General features: G+C 41.6%; 1 protein-coding gene across 6 annotated transcripts in view; it reads left to right on the forward strand.

The window, feature by feature from the left end:
* med12 (mediator complex subunit 12) overlaps nucleotides 1-14503 on the forward strand; it is a 36001-nt gene extending 21498 nt beyond the window's left edge. For 2 of the 6 annotated variants that reach the window (XM_056250294.1, XM_056250295.1), the window contains exons 27-39: nucleotides 868-1047; nucleotides 2349-2450; nucleotides 2545-2705; nucleotides 2878-3039; nucleotides 3458-3569; nucleotides 3651-3740; nucleotides 3950-4059; nucleotides 4146-4281; nucleotides 4988-5137; nucleotides 5229-5585; nucleotides 5674-5809; nucleotides 5906-6105; nucleotides 8598-8805. In XM_056250294.1, coding sequence (XP_056106269.1) covers nucleotides 868-1047; nucleotides 2349-2450; nucleotides 2545-2705; nucleotides 2878-3039; nucleotides 3458-3569; nucleotides 3651-3740; nucleotides 3950-4059; nucleotides 4146-4281; nucleotides 4988-5137; nucleotides 5229-5585; nucleotides 5674-5809; nucleotides 5906-6105; nucleotides 8598-8729 — 2028 coding nt within the window. In that variant the 3' untranslated portion in view covers nucleotides 8730-8805. Of the gene's footprint in view, nucleotides 1-867; nucleotides 1048-2348; nucleotides 2451-2544; nucleotides 2706-2877; nucleotides 3040-3457; nucleotides 3570-3650; nucleotides 3741-3949; nucleotides 4060-4145; nucleotides 4282-4987; nucleotides 5138-5228; nucleotides 5586-5673; nucleotides 5810-5905; nucleotides 6106-8597; nucleotides 9025-9515; nucleotides 9688-11576; nucleotides 11820-11977; nucleotides 12060-14146 lie in introns of those variants that run through there. The other 4 variants (XM_056250299.1, XM_056250298.1, XM_056250296.1 and 1 more) reach the window with 4 other exon arrangements.
* Nucleotides 14504-14765: the final 262 nt, after the last annotated feature.

Consider the following 14765-nt stretch of genomic DNA (forward strand, 5'->3'; position numbering starts at 1 on the left):
AATTCGTAATTGGCGCGTTTCATCATCAGTGTGCAATGCGCGTGACGTCTACGTTAGTCAATAAATAAACTGCACGTGTCTTGCGGAAGAACATTGTAGACAGAACTTCTCTCCGTTAATGTCAATGGCGAGTCACGCAGGCACTGGGCAACTCCGCAGCCGAGACGACCCCGGGATAAAATAGTCCGAATATAAACACTTATTATAGGCGTACCGTAGTGATTCAGAATAAGTCAAAAACACGGTTTGGAAAATGGATTCATGATGTAGCCTACTCGTTCATTTTGAACATAAGTTACGGACTGCAGCAGCTGATACAACGGCGTTCTGTTGCTCAAGCGTCCACTCGCACAAATGCGACCACATAACATTTTAACTCGCACATTCTCAAAAAATGGTCACATATGCGACCAATTTGGTCGCAGTCTGGAACCCTGGCCCTATATATGAAAAATGTTCAAAAATAGGTCATTCATTGAAGGTGCGCCTTATAATCCGGTGCGCCTTATAGTGCGGAAAATACGGTAATTGTAAACGCATTGTAAATATATTAAAATATTGAGATATATTTTTGTCAATATTGCGCACCCCTAATGTATGGTATTAATTTTGATTTCTTCAGATCTTAAAAAGCCTCAAATTTGACTTTAAAAAGTGTGCAGCAACCCTGTATTACTCCAAATTGTGTTTCTCCGTCACTGTAATGAACGAAGACTCCAAAAGTGATCAAGATTCGCAGCATGCTGCTCATTTCCATTGTAGACTAGGTGTTTTTTTTTATTTTGTTTTTAAAACAGTGAAACACTTTTCCTCATTTAAGAAGTTTGCATTTCATTTTGCTGATTTCTCCATCCCCCCCTCTTTCAGGAGTGGGTCGGCGAGCGGTGTCTGAAGTCTCTGTCGGAGGACAGCAGTGCACTGCAGGATCCAGTGCTGGGGAACATCCAGGCTCAGCGGTTACTGCAGCTCATCTGTTACCCACACAGGCAGCTGGACAGCGAGGAGGGCGAGAATCCTCAGAGACAGCGCATCAAACGCATCCTGCAGGTCACACGCTCTCACATGACCCCATGATAACATCTGCTCCGGAGTGGACTGAGCTTTTTGTAGTAGTATAGAGTGAATTTTTAGATATTCCCAACTCTATGTTGGGGTTAACGTCTAAACCATTCATTTAAATATTACTTTAATCGGAAACACGGCATTATATAAATATTTAATGCCTTAAAGTATTTTTACATTTTATAACATAAAAGATCTCTAACTTTGTGTTTTGCGCTGTTGCTTTGGCAAAGTGTATCTGTCAATCGAATTAAAATCTAAATTGCGATATCGCTTGTGTACTCAAAAAAAATCACAAAAGGCTCAGTTCACAGTAAATGAAGCAAACTCCATCTCTGTAGGAGCTGTGATTTTAAAGATGCATGTTGGAGTGCAATGTGCACCAGGGTCACTTTATTTTTTACTGTTACATAATTTCTAACATTTGTTGGACGGATGTTTACAGCGTTTCACTGATTTGGCTTAGTGCGATTTATGAAAAAAACAAATGCGCAGCTTGTCAGTGACGTACGGCCCTGTGATCAGTAGTAAATGCTGCTCCATCTGAAAACACTGCAAGTTTGAGTCGCTTATAACGTGCATTTGAAAAAGCAACATGCTTTCCAAACATTAGAAGCATTGTCCAAGCAAACCTCTTGTCCAACAAAAGACAATATTCAATAACATGTTTTTACTCCAAACTAATAAAATAATTAATATACTTACAATGAAATATTCATTTTAACAGTGTGATTGTATATCAATAGTAATAAATCCCTGTACAAACATTTCTAGATGCTCTTTAGATAGTCTGGAATCCACCCACCATAGACTCACAGAATCCTGTGGGAAGCACTAATATGCCATGTTCCTACACATTTTTTAAGGAGTGTTCTGAAAAAGTACTTGTTTTTGCTGTTCCATTAGGTGATGCTGTAGGTGCAGAAAATACACACGTCAGCTTTAAAACCCAGCAGACTAGGTCTGCATGCATGAAGACAAACCACGTGGTTTGGTGTTTTAGACACCTGGCTGCTCTGTTCTGTTCTGGCTGTCAGCAATGCAAGAGCAGCGGAGAGTAAAAAGACCCAGGCTTAGTTATTTATTTCACACGCTTTAGCCTTTAAGCCATTAATGATTTGTGTGGGTCTCACAGCAGCTCATTATTCTGGATTGGTTTTCATCTTCATAGACTGTGAAGACAGGGGTCCATCATCGCAATTAATATCCAGCTGGGCTCTTAAGCTCTGCTTTGAATCCTTTTAAAATGCATTCTTTCCATATTCCGTCTGTTTTTCTGCTTACAGAACATGGACCAGTGGACCATGAGACAGTCGTCTCTCGAGCTACAGCTCATGATCAAGCAATGCTCGCCTAATTCAAACTCAACTAATGTAAGCTCAACTAATGTAAGTGCTTGCCGAGTTCAACTCTGCTTGATGATTTTTCGTCCTTTCTGTAAGGTTCATAATTTCCTGGTACATCTGAACCAACTCTTTGCAGGAGCTGTATGCTCTTCAGGAAAATATAGCCAAGGCCACCATAGAAGTTTTCCAGAAGTCTGCTGAGATGAACTCTAGTAATCCCACTTGGAATGGCTCCGCTGTCTCTGGCGGCTCTGTCTCCAATAGCAACAGTGCCAGCAAACTGAAACCTGTGCTCAGGTGGGTGACCCCAATCATTGCTTTCTGCCTGTGGTCATATTTACTTTTAGTTTGATGTAGTCGCTTCTTGCTTTCAAACCACATAAATCAATGTTCCTATCAAGGTCTAATCTGGGAAAAGAGATTTCTCAAAGAGTGTTTCTCAAATACTTTTGTTACTGTTTGTGTTCAGTTCCTCTGAGCGTTCGGGTGTCTGGTTAGTGGCCCCTCTGATTGGTAAGCTGCACACCTCAGTGCAGGGTCACGTGCTGAAGGCCGCTGGTGAAGAGCTGGAGAAGGGACAGCACCTGGGACCCTCCTCGCGAAAAGAAAGAGATCGGCAGAAACAAAAGAGGTACTAAACTTTTAGCATGGACCTCCAAGCTGCTGCAACATTCCAACCGTGATGGGGTTTTTTTCTTTCAGGATTCATTGAATAAAAAGTTCAAAGGAACATAATAATTTTTCATATAGAAATCTTTTGACCAATTTAATGCATACTTGCTGAACAAAGTATTCATTTCTTTCAACAACCCCCCCAAACTTTGATTGCAACTTTATATCAATAATTTGTAGCACTCCATAAGAAATGAATTAATTAAAGGTTTATGCTATTTAAAAATGCACTCTTTCACTCTGTATTTGTGTGTGTGCTATTTGTTTTGTTCTTGGAGCCTAGGCATGTTCAGTAATGCAGTTTATCATGATAATGAACATGTATAATTGAGTTATCAAGGATCACCGTTTTGCTCATGTTTTCTTTTCTCTTTCAGTATGTCTCTCTTGAGCCAGCAGCCCTTCCTGTCTCTGGTGCTGACGTGTCTCAAGGGTCAAGATGAGCAGAGAGAAGGTCTCCTGACTTCCCTCTATAGCCAAGTCCAGCAGGTACCTCATCAACCCCACCCCTCAAAAACGCTGTGAGTGCTCCACGTCTCTTTGGACTGATACAATGTATTCCCCCATCAGATTGTGACTAATTGGCGGGAGGACCAGTACCAGGATGACTGCAAAGCCAAGCAGATGATGCACGAGGCGTTGAAGCTGAGACTCAATCTGGTGTGCAACTGTTATCTCTTTCTCTCATACATCTGCTTTTAAGCTGACAAAACAAGTACAATCTCTGTGTTGATCTTCCTTATCAATTTCATTTCCTTGTACTGTGAGACTGAGGTTAAAAGACAAATGAATGTCAATAAGATCTGGTTAAACTGCAGTGAACTCATTATTTGTTTTGTTTTTTTTCAATTTCTTGTCATGTGGTCTAGGTGGGCGGGATGTTTGATACGGTACAGCGTAGCACACAGCAAACGACAGAGTGGGCGGTGCTTCTGCTGGACATCATCAGCAGTGGTACAGTGGACATGCAGTCAAACAAGTGAGATCCAACACCTCTCATTCACTGCCACTGATCGTCTTTGCTATACCATCTGATTTGAAAAGATGTTTGTTCTTTTCCATTAGTGAGCTCTTCACTACGGTGTTAGACATGCTGAGCGTGTTGATTAACGGCACTTTGGCGGCTGACATGTCCAGCATCTCTCAGGGCAGTATGGAGGAGAACAAGAGGGCCTACATGAACCTGGTCAAGAAGCTCAGGGTGAGACGAATACTGATACTGTTTAGAAAAAGCCTCACATTGAAAAACAGTCAAAGTGTTTCATAAGCATCGCTATTATATCTTTCTTTTGACTTTGGATTGATTCTAAAGCCATAAACCCAAAGCATTAACATGAACAATACCTCAGAAACATGCAGCATGAGGAGAGGTGCATGCTACTGCTTTTCTAAGTGATCACTCATTTTCTGACTTGGCTCAAAATAGCAGAAGCTACACTACCATACTTGTATTCAGAAGCTACACTACCATACTTGTATTCAGTAAGGACACATTAAATTGATCAGAAGTGACAAGTCATTTATAATGTTACAAAATGTTTCTTGAGCATCAAATCAGCATATTAGAATGATTTCTGAAGGATCATGTGACACTGAAGACTGCATTAATGATGCTTAAAATTCAGCTTCGCATCACAGGAATGAATTACATTTTAAAATATATTCGAGTAAAATGGTTATATTGTGAAATATAGTGACAATTTAAAATAACTTTATTTTTGATCAAATAAGTGCAGCCTTGTAGAGCATATAAGAATTCTATTTCAAAAACATTTAAAAAGAAGTATTTCTGACTAAAAAAAACGTGGCAGTTTTGAACAGCTTGGCAACTGAGCAACATCAGTTTTGCAAGCGCCACTCAATTTTTCTTCCGAAAATGTAAGACTCCAGTTTGTTTTGTCCTGCAGAAAGAACTCGGTGACCGTCAGTCCGAGAGCTTGGAGAAAGTGCGTCAGTTGCTGCCTCTACCCAAGCAGACACGTGATGTCATCACCTGTGAGCCCCAGGGATCGCTCATCGACACCAAGGGCAACAAAATTGCTGGATTTGAAAAAGAGGTGAGTAGCAAGCCTCTTTGGTGGTGTAGTGCTGCTCAGCTGCTGGCCATTCAGTTACCTTTGCATTTGTTTTGTGATCTCTCGCGCACAGGGTCTTCAGGTGTCGACTAAGCAGAAGATTTCTCCATGGGACGTGTTTGAGGGGCTGAAGCACTCTGCTCCGCTCTCCTGGGGCTGGTTCGGAACCGTGAGGGTTGATCGCAAAGTCACAAAGTTTGAGGAGCAGCAGCGGCTCCTGCTTTACCACACCCACATAAAGCCCAAACAACGCAGTTACTATCTGGCACCCCTCAACCTGCCCCAAGAGGAGGAGGAGCCACCTACACCTGTGGCTCCTGAGCCGGACAAGAAGGTGGAAACAGGGAAGCAGGAGAAGAGCGTCAACAGTGTTGCACCTGACAATAAGAAGAAGAAGAAAAAGAAACAGACATCTGCAAATAAACAAGAGGTACAAAAAATATGTGTATGTATATTGAAAAGCCATACATAGAAATCAAGATGGAAATCAATATGTTTGATTGGTTCCTGTGGTCTAGGACTACAAGCCGCACAACCAAGGAGTCATGCAGTACACGCCACCCATGGACATGGGCATGGGCCAATCGAACATGCCTTTTCCGATGGGCTACCGGCCTCCAATGATGTATGCCCAAAACCAGCCTCTACCACCAGGTCAGCACATATCCCAGCATGCCTAAACATCTCAAACACATTACATGGACATCTTCTACCTTTTCTTTTATCGTCTTCCACATTTTCCACCTTAAGGAGGCCCCGGTTTGGAGCCCCCTTTCCGTCCCAGGACTCCTATGACCAAAATTCCTCCACGTCCCTACACTATGGCTAATATGCAGGCTGCTGGCATGGGCAACATGATGGGAATGGACAAGCAGTACCAGTTGACCTATAAACCCCCACCCAGCATGCCTCAGGGGCAGATTCTCCGTCATCAGCTACAGGTCAGACTGGTGAGTCTGGTTTTACTAATCAAGACCCCAGACCAAAAACACATGGTTTCCTTGTATTTTGTATGATTGTTTCATCTAGGGCTGGAACAATGCATCAGCGCAATCGATTGTGTCTATTACATAAATTAGTTGATTTGCCTGGAATGCGTCGATTCATTGTGCTATTTATGTTCCCCAATGATGGTGGCTCCCGGGCATGTTGAAAATCAACTGGCCCGATTTGAAGTGTGGGAATAAAACCAAATAAAATAGTGCTCTGCACACTTTGTAAAACCGAAATGGCAGCACAAGTTCTATGCAGGAGCATCTGCACCGGCCAACCGGCCATAAATTACAATTTTAACATAATTTAAACTAAATTTAAACCTACTTTTTTTTTGTTTAATTTTGGCTAATCTATATTCCTGACTTGCACAAAAACTGCATTACAATAATTTCCCGAAATGTAATTTGTGTGTAAATATTACGAAGTCTGTAGACAGGACATTAACACAGGCCAGAGATGCGACACGCTGAAGACAGACGCAAAGAGCAGCAAGCTCACTGTTAATGATGCTTGAAATATAGGAAGAAAAATATATATATTGAATTGAGGGTGGGGGGTTTAATGGATGTATCTCTGACGGGAACTGACTGTCTTCAGAATAGTTTCGATGGCGTTTCCTTTTCCTCTTCCCTCCGTATAAAGTAGCGTTTATAAGCGCAGCTGCTTTGTTTATAGCGGTACCCAAAGAAACGCTTTTCCATAAGTGCCTCCTGCTTTCATAGAGTTTGCCTTTTCATTCAGGCCGTCTGCTATTTTTTTTGTGTGTGTGCAGGTGTGTCTTATGTAACAATTTCACAAAGCTAAACTCAAGAGCAAATACTGTGCATAATTTCAAAAACAACTGCTCATGCTACATGTGTGTAGCATCTTTGTTTGGATCGTGATTTCGAATGCAGTGGTTGCCTCTAATTTCACATGGCTACAGATGTTTTTTTAAGTCCAGTTTGGCCTGTTATAGCAAATTAACAACAAATACATTTGCTTGAAGAAAAAACAAATCGGCAACCGGTATTGGAATTGGCCAATTTGATTCGGCCATCAAAAATCATGATCGGTGCATCACTATCGTTTTCATTTCTCTACATAACGTGGTGTTTTTAAATAAATAATTCTTTTAATATATCTACTTTGTAGTTGTAGTAAAAGTTCATACATGGGTTAGTTACGGTTATTATTTATTGGTAAATTAACCAAAGGATTAATCGACTGTTCAGAAAATAAACAATAGATTAACCAGGGGTAGATTAATCGAAAGAACAACAAAAAATCAATGGGTTAATCATTTAAAAAAAAAAAATGTATTAGTTCCAGTCCTTGTTTGAATGTCAAGGTCAAAGTTTATTTATAAAGCACATTTACAAGCAGCCGCTACTGCCCCAAAGTGCTATACAGTTAAAGAAATAACATGAGATAAAAACTATTTCCAAAACAGACAGTAAAAAATAAAATGTCACAGCTCAGCTAATATTCGAACGCCAGTGCAAAAAGATACGTTTTTAACAATGATTAAATGACTCCACAGAGGTAGCTGCTCTAATACTGAGAGGAAGCGAGTTCCAGAGCGTAGGACCTGCTATTGAAAAAGCAGGTCCTTTTATTATTGGAAATAAAAAAAAAAGCAGGTCCTTTTATTATAAAAGAAAAAAACAAAAAAAAAAACAGGTCTTTTTATTATTGGAAATTAAAAAAAAGCAGGTCCTTTTATTATTTCTGAATAATAAAAAGTTTCATATACTTTTATTTTATACTAGGTGTCATGTAATTATTTGTGCTTGTCAAATGTGCACTGCAAAGGCCCCACACATATTTAGGTGTCAAAATATCATAGAGACTTGGTGTTGGGCTCTTTCGACTTGACCACTGTTTCCGGGTCCAAACACTCCTTCAGATTCACTCCTTCAGAACGGTGTTAATGTTAATATCCACTCACAGTGTGCTGTTCAACTAGCGAAAAGTCATAATCTAACCTTTATCTCCATAGCTAAAACTCAGTTGGCCAGACAGTGACTGATCTTTTCTAAATCGTTAAAAAATTGGTGGCTGGTAAACAGTGAACCTTAGTCTCGCACAGCCAGACCTTCAGACTGATGGCAGAGACTACAGTGACCCTAGAGACTGTAGTGTTCACCATGAGTTTTTGAAAGTTTAGGTTGAAGGTGTGCGATAAACGAAAAGTGTTCATAAATGACTTGAGAATTGAGAGGTTTTTTCACTTGAAACGGAGTAGAGGCTTGGACCAGGAGACAGTATTATTGAAAGGTCGATACGTCACGACCATCTAGAAACACCACTCAATTGCTCACAGCATGCTCTAGCAACCATGTTGCAACATCCTGGCGGCACGTGCAAGAACTGTCTAGTTTTTGTCTTTTAGTGATTGTGAATGTTAAACTCAGAATAATTGGAAAGGGTGAGGCATGTATGTTTTGTTTGTTGGTCTTTTCAGGGGAATCATAATCATTTAATTGGACAGCAGATTAGACAAGTGGCACCTAATCAACAGTATCCACCAATGCAGTCGACACAGGCAAGTTCTTGTGCTTTTACAGACACTTGGCACATCTGCAGTGTTGATTGACTGTTCAACATTCACTGAAACCCAGAGATAACAACCTAGTAATGTCACGTTTCTCTCTCTAGAACATGTCCCATGGCTACACCCCCTACGGCTCACACATGGGGATTCAGCCACACCCCTCTCAGACCGCTGGAATAGTTCCTTCCTCGTACGGTAACCAGGGCTTCCAGGGAGGACATCCTGGCACCAACCCAGGCATGGTGGATTCTCTTAGGCCAATGCAGCAGAGGCCGAGTGGCTATGTGCATCAGCAAGCTCCCGGAACATACGGACACACAATGCAGAACACACAGAGGTCAGTCACAGACCTCTTAAAAATTCTTAGCACCTCATACATTTTCAGTACTTCCATACTTCAGTAACATTATACTGCAAAACCCTAATTTGAAGCAGTGTAAAACAAATCATCTTAACTTTCACCAAAGATTCGAGATGGTCCTCACTGCAGAACATGAAATCCACGGGGAGGAGTCGGATCCAGATCCAACTCCTCCCACCTTACATATGCCTAAACCTACCCATCTCCGCCCCCTGATCCCTAAACCCACCCCTAATCCTACCCATCTCCACCCCTTGGATCTTGATCCGACTCCTCCCCGTGGATCTCATGTACTGCTTTGAGGTGCTACTGAAAGATTCAAAGAGATTCAAATAGCTGTATTGGCATGGTGAAAGAAATCATTACATTGCCAATGCATTAATAACACTATACAATAAAAATAAATACATAAATTATTAAAAATAATAATAAAATGAAACTTAACTAACTTTTACCATCTGTCTCAGATTCTCCCATCAGTCCATGCAGCAGGCGCCTATGATGCACGGCCTGGCTCCAGGTCACCTGGGACCACAGGGGATGCACCCCAACATGAGGCCTAATCAGATGATGGACCAGCAGCAGCAGCAAGCTCAGCAGCAGCAGCAGCAGCTGATAAGACAGCATCCAGCTCTCCGAGTGCGTACATGCACACACACCCAAAGTCGATCACATTGCATTGTGGGATACAGTATGTTTGGGTGTATTCTGCACATTTCAGGCTATTCTGCGCTACAAGAGAAAACATAATGCAGGGCTCGACTTTAACACTTGTCCGCTTGTCTGGGACAAGTGGATTTTTACTTGTCCAAAGAGAATTTTACTTGGCCGACTGGACAAGTAGCCTGATTAAACACCAATAACAAAAAAAATAACTAGCAAACCACTAAAACGAGAGAATAATTCAGATTTTATTACATTTATTTTAAGTTGTGATCGATAGTGGATAATACAAATTTAAAAACAAGGTTGCGCTGTTGAGGCTCGCGCAGCCTCTCGAGGAGAAATTAAACAAATGAGCGCATCTCACACACAAAAAAGAAAACCAGTCAGTATCTGGTGTGACCACCATTTGCCTCACGCAGTGCAACACATCTCCTTCGCATAGAGTTGATCAGGTTGTTGATTGTGGCCTGTGGAATGTTGGTCCACTCCTCTTCAATGGCTGTGCGAAGTTGCTGGATATTGGCAGGACCTGGAACACGCTGTCCTATACGCCGATCCAGAGCATCCCAAACATGCTCAATGGGTGGCATGTCCGGTGAGTATGCTGGCCATGCAAGAACTGGGATGTTTTCAGCTTCCAGGAATTGTGTACAGATCCTTGCAACATGGGGCCGTGCCTTATCATGCTGCAACATGAGGTGATGGTCGTGGATGAATGGCACAACAATGGGCCTCAGGATCTCGTCATGGTATCTCTGTGCATTTAAAATGCCATCAATAAAATGCACCTGTGTTCGTTGTCCATAACATACACCTGCCCATACCATAACCCCACCGCCACCATGGGGCACTCGATCCACAATGTTGACATCAGCAAACCGCCAACCCACACGACGCCATACACGCTGTCTGACATCTTCCCTGTACAGTGAAAACTGGGATTCATCCGTGAAGAGAACACCTCTCCAAAGTGCCAGACGCCATCGAATGTGAGCATTTGCCCACTCAAGTCGGTTACGACGACGAACTGCAGTCAGTTCGAGACCCCAAAGAGGACGAAGAGCATGCAGATGAGCTTCCCTGAGACGGTTCTGACGGTTTGTGCAGAAATTCTTTGGTTATGCAAACCGATTGTTGTAGCAGCGGTCCGGGTGGCTGGTCTCAGACGATCTTGGAGGTGAAGATGCTGGATGTGGAGGTCCTGGGCTGGTGTGGTTACACGTGGTCTGCGGTTGTATGTACTGCCAAATTCTCTGAAACGTCTTTGGAGACAGCTTAAGGTAGAGAAATGAACATTCAATTCACAAGCAACATCTCTGGTGGACATTCCTGCAGTCAGAATGCCAATTGCACGCTCCCTCAAAACGTGCGACATCTGTGGCATTGTGCTGTGTGATGAAACTGCACATTTTAGAGTGGCCTTTTATTGTGGCCAGCCTAAGGCACACCTGTGCATTAATCATGCTGTCTAATCAGCATCTTGATATGCCACACCTGTGAGGTGGATGGATTATCTCGACAAAGGAGAAGTGCTCACTAACACAGGTTTAGACAGATTTGTGAACAATATTTGAAAGAAATAGGCCTTTTGTGTACATAGAAAAAGTCTTAGATCTTGGAGTTCAGCTCATGAAAAATGGGGGCAAAAAAAGTGTTGCGTTTATAATTTTGTTCAGTGTATATTTATAACAAAACAAAATAAAATTCTTGACAAGCAACTTTTTTACTCAATGGAGAAGCACATGAAAGGCTTAATGTCGAGCCCTGCATAATGCATACTTGCTGGCTTTCTAGTGACTACAGTGATTCACTGGTAATGTCAATGTATTGGTGTGTTTGTGTCTTCACAGCAGCAGGTGCAGCAGCAACAGCAACAGCAGCAGGTTCAACAACAAGTGCAACAACAAGTGCAGCAGCAGCAGCAACAGCAGGTTCAGCAGCAGCAGCAGCAGCAGCAACAACAGCAGCAGGTCCAGCAGCAACAGCAGGTCCAGCAGCAACAGCAGGTTCAGCAGCAGCAGCAGGTTCAACAGCAGCAGCAGGCATCAGCCCAGCCTCCCGCTCAGGCCCTGGGCATGCAGCCTCTGCCCCCGCAGCAGCCCATGGTAAGACCTGGAACCACAACTTTTAAAACTCATACTGGAAAAAAAGAAGAGTGGGAAAGTGCTCATTATAAAACTGTTCTAGCAGCCTCGTGTGGCTTATTGGTTTACGTTTGTGGATTTTTAGACATGTAATTCTGTGTCATTTTATTTGGTGTCAGTTCCCACGGCAAGGCATGCAGCAGACCCAGCAGCAGCAGCAGACTGCAGCACTGGTCCGACAGCTCCAGCAGCAGCTCTCAAGTATGCTTCAGTCTTTACACTACTCCGTTTCAAACAGCCATGTAATGGGTGTCACGATTTTGATTTTAAATCGAAATCGACCGAAATTAATTCACAATCTCGAACTTCGAATTAAAAAATGGAATCGTCGATGCTGCCACGCCCCCATGTCACGTCCGGTCGGCGTGCCAAGCGGAAAAAAACACGCGTGTTGAAGTGCTGCGAGTCTATGGTCAACCTCCTCTAACTTAGCTACAGCTATTCAAAAGATAGCATGGCAACTGCAGATGCAGGAGACCCCACAGAACTTGAACCCCCTCCTCTTTCATTGAAGTCGCAGGTGTGGAAGTTTTTTGGATTTCCAGTGAGTTATGTTGACTTCAAAAATGCCACAGTTTGCAGACATCCCAAGTCTCGCGGAAGTTCCGGGAGTCTCCCGCATATTGATATATGATGCCCTGATATATGATGCCCTCCCTGATGCCCGCAAATTAGTTAAAATCTCCTGGAATCTCGAGTGAGCAAGAGCGCGCATTGCAGAGAGGGAGAGAGCGAGAGACCTTGCGTGTGTGCCTCATGAAGCGCATGTAAGACAGAGCATCCTGATTGGCCGGTTTCGTCTTTAAAGAAAATAAATGTAAAAATCGACAATCGAATCGAACCGAACCGTGACCTTAGAATCGAAAATGTAATCGAATCGAGGATTTGGAGAATCGTGACACCCCTAGCCATGACACACTGCTCATATGTTTGCTGCATATACATTGCCTTCATAAAAGGTTTTCAAATGCTCATGGCAGGATTTTGGACAATATCAACATAAATACTGGTCATTTCTTGCTATAAATGCATGAAAATAACTAGCAATATAGTCACAGCACAGACACCCCTTTGGGAATAAAAAAAAATCTGGGTCATCGCACACTTATGCCTTTAACTGTTTAACTGCCAGTTAAGGTTATTGCAAAACAGACAGATAAGAACACAGTACAGTTTTGACGTCAACGCTTTTTAGCGTATACGTACAAGCCTTTCAAAGTGTACTCCATTTGTTAGCATGCACGGTCGACATATGCGCACTAGAAAGTTTCGGCTTTGTCAAGTGTCTGCGGTTTTTATCTACAGAAGTTAAGCATTTTAAAAAATGGGTCTCGTTCACTAATAATTGTGTAGAATAAATTTCCTATTTTTACTAAAAAAAACTGCTCATGTAAAATTTCCGTCTGAACTCACAACACAACACTCATTTCATGAATTTTGAGTGTTCTAAACGAGCGACCACGTGCCCAAGGTTAGTTATGCAATCTTGCCTGAAGCTGATCCTTGAAACTAGTTCAAACACAAACTTTAATACAGATCATTTCATTAGCCAGATCTATATATAGGCGTATCTCACAGTTCAAGCTATAATTGCAGCATTTCTTTCTTTTTTTGTATATATGATGAAATATATTTAAGATGATATCCATGTATACAATTTTATCTTAGCACGACTATAAGGCGCCCAGAGTGATTTTTGTGTATGTGTGGTTTTAGTCATTCCTATTTTTCTGTCAATTAAAAAATGAAGTTCAAAGGGTTTTGGTGAATCATGTATTGTTTGTGAAAACATTCCTACACAGATTTCATGCACTCGTTTGTGAGTATGCATGCTTAGTGAATGAGACCATTGTCTTTGTTCTCGTTTAAGTGCTCGTCAACATGGCCGTCTATTGTTATTGTGGTCTCCCACAGATTGTTGTTGTTCAGTGTTTTTTTGTGTTTTAGTGTAAGACATTGGGCTGGGCCATTGTTGCCACCTGGTGGACCAACCGATTGTCCAAAAAAAAAAACAGGTGCATGTGCCAGCTGAGCAACTGTGCTGATTACGAAATGTAATTCAGGCAAACTGTATGCATACCCTAGTGTACGTGTGAAAATGGAGTATACTTTGGGCTTTAAGAGATGCTTTTGAAGTAGTTCTAACATTAGTATTTGCTTTAATATGTTCTAAATTCATTGTTTTTATCCTTAGTGCTGTTCCTTATAATGCAAAGAATTCACACGCAAAAAATAAACAAATACAATTGTATTCATTTTCTGTACTAAAATTGTTTTTCTTTCCCCAGATACTCAACCTGGACAGAACACCAACTCATATTACTGAGAGTGAATGAATTTCAGCGGTGGCAAAGAATGATTTTGTGTCCACATAAGCGGACCTTTCTGAGATGAGGAAGCCTGCTCCTGAAAGAAGCCCACAGGGCTGTATCTAAAGTAGAGTCAAACATTGTTTTTCAGACATACATTTCTGAAAGTCATAGATGCTTTGTTCTGTGAAACATTGAGGTGAACAGTGAAAGAGTTTATGTAAAAAGAAGTACAGGAAATTATAAAAATATTGCAACTTTTTTTATTTTATTTCAATTTGTACAATTTTTCAGTTTCGTGTATTTCTCATTAAAAAAAATCATGTCACTTTTTAAGCCTTGTCTTACATTGTCGAAACATTATAGTGTGTGACCTTAAAGCGATATTTCACCCAAAAATGAAACTTCTTTCATTTACTCACCCTCATGTCGTTCCAAACCTGTAAGACTTTCGTTTTGATGAAATCGGAGATCTCTCTGTCCCTCCATTAACAGCTACACAACTACCACTTTGACGCTGCAAAACTAATCCCTATGAAGTGGGTTTAGTCCAAATTTTCTGAAGAGACTTGATCGCTTTACATGATTAACAGATTTA

The sequence above is a fragment of the Rhinichthys klamathensis genome, unplaced genomic scaffold (genome assembly GCF_029890125.1).
Source record: "Rhinichthys klamathensis goyatoka isolate OS25496 unplaced genomic scaffold, OSU_Roscu_1.1 h1tg000068l_1, whole genome shotgun sequence".
In the NCBI taxonomy this organism is placed as follows: Eukaryota; Metazoa; Chordata; class Actinopteri; order Cypriniformes; family Leuciscidae; genus Rhinichthys; species Rhinichthys klamathensis.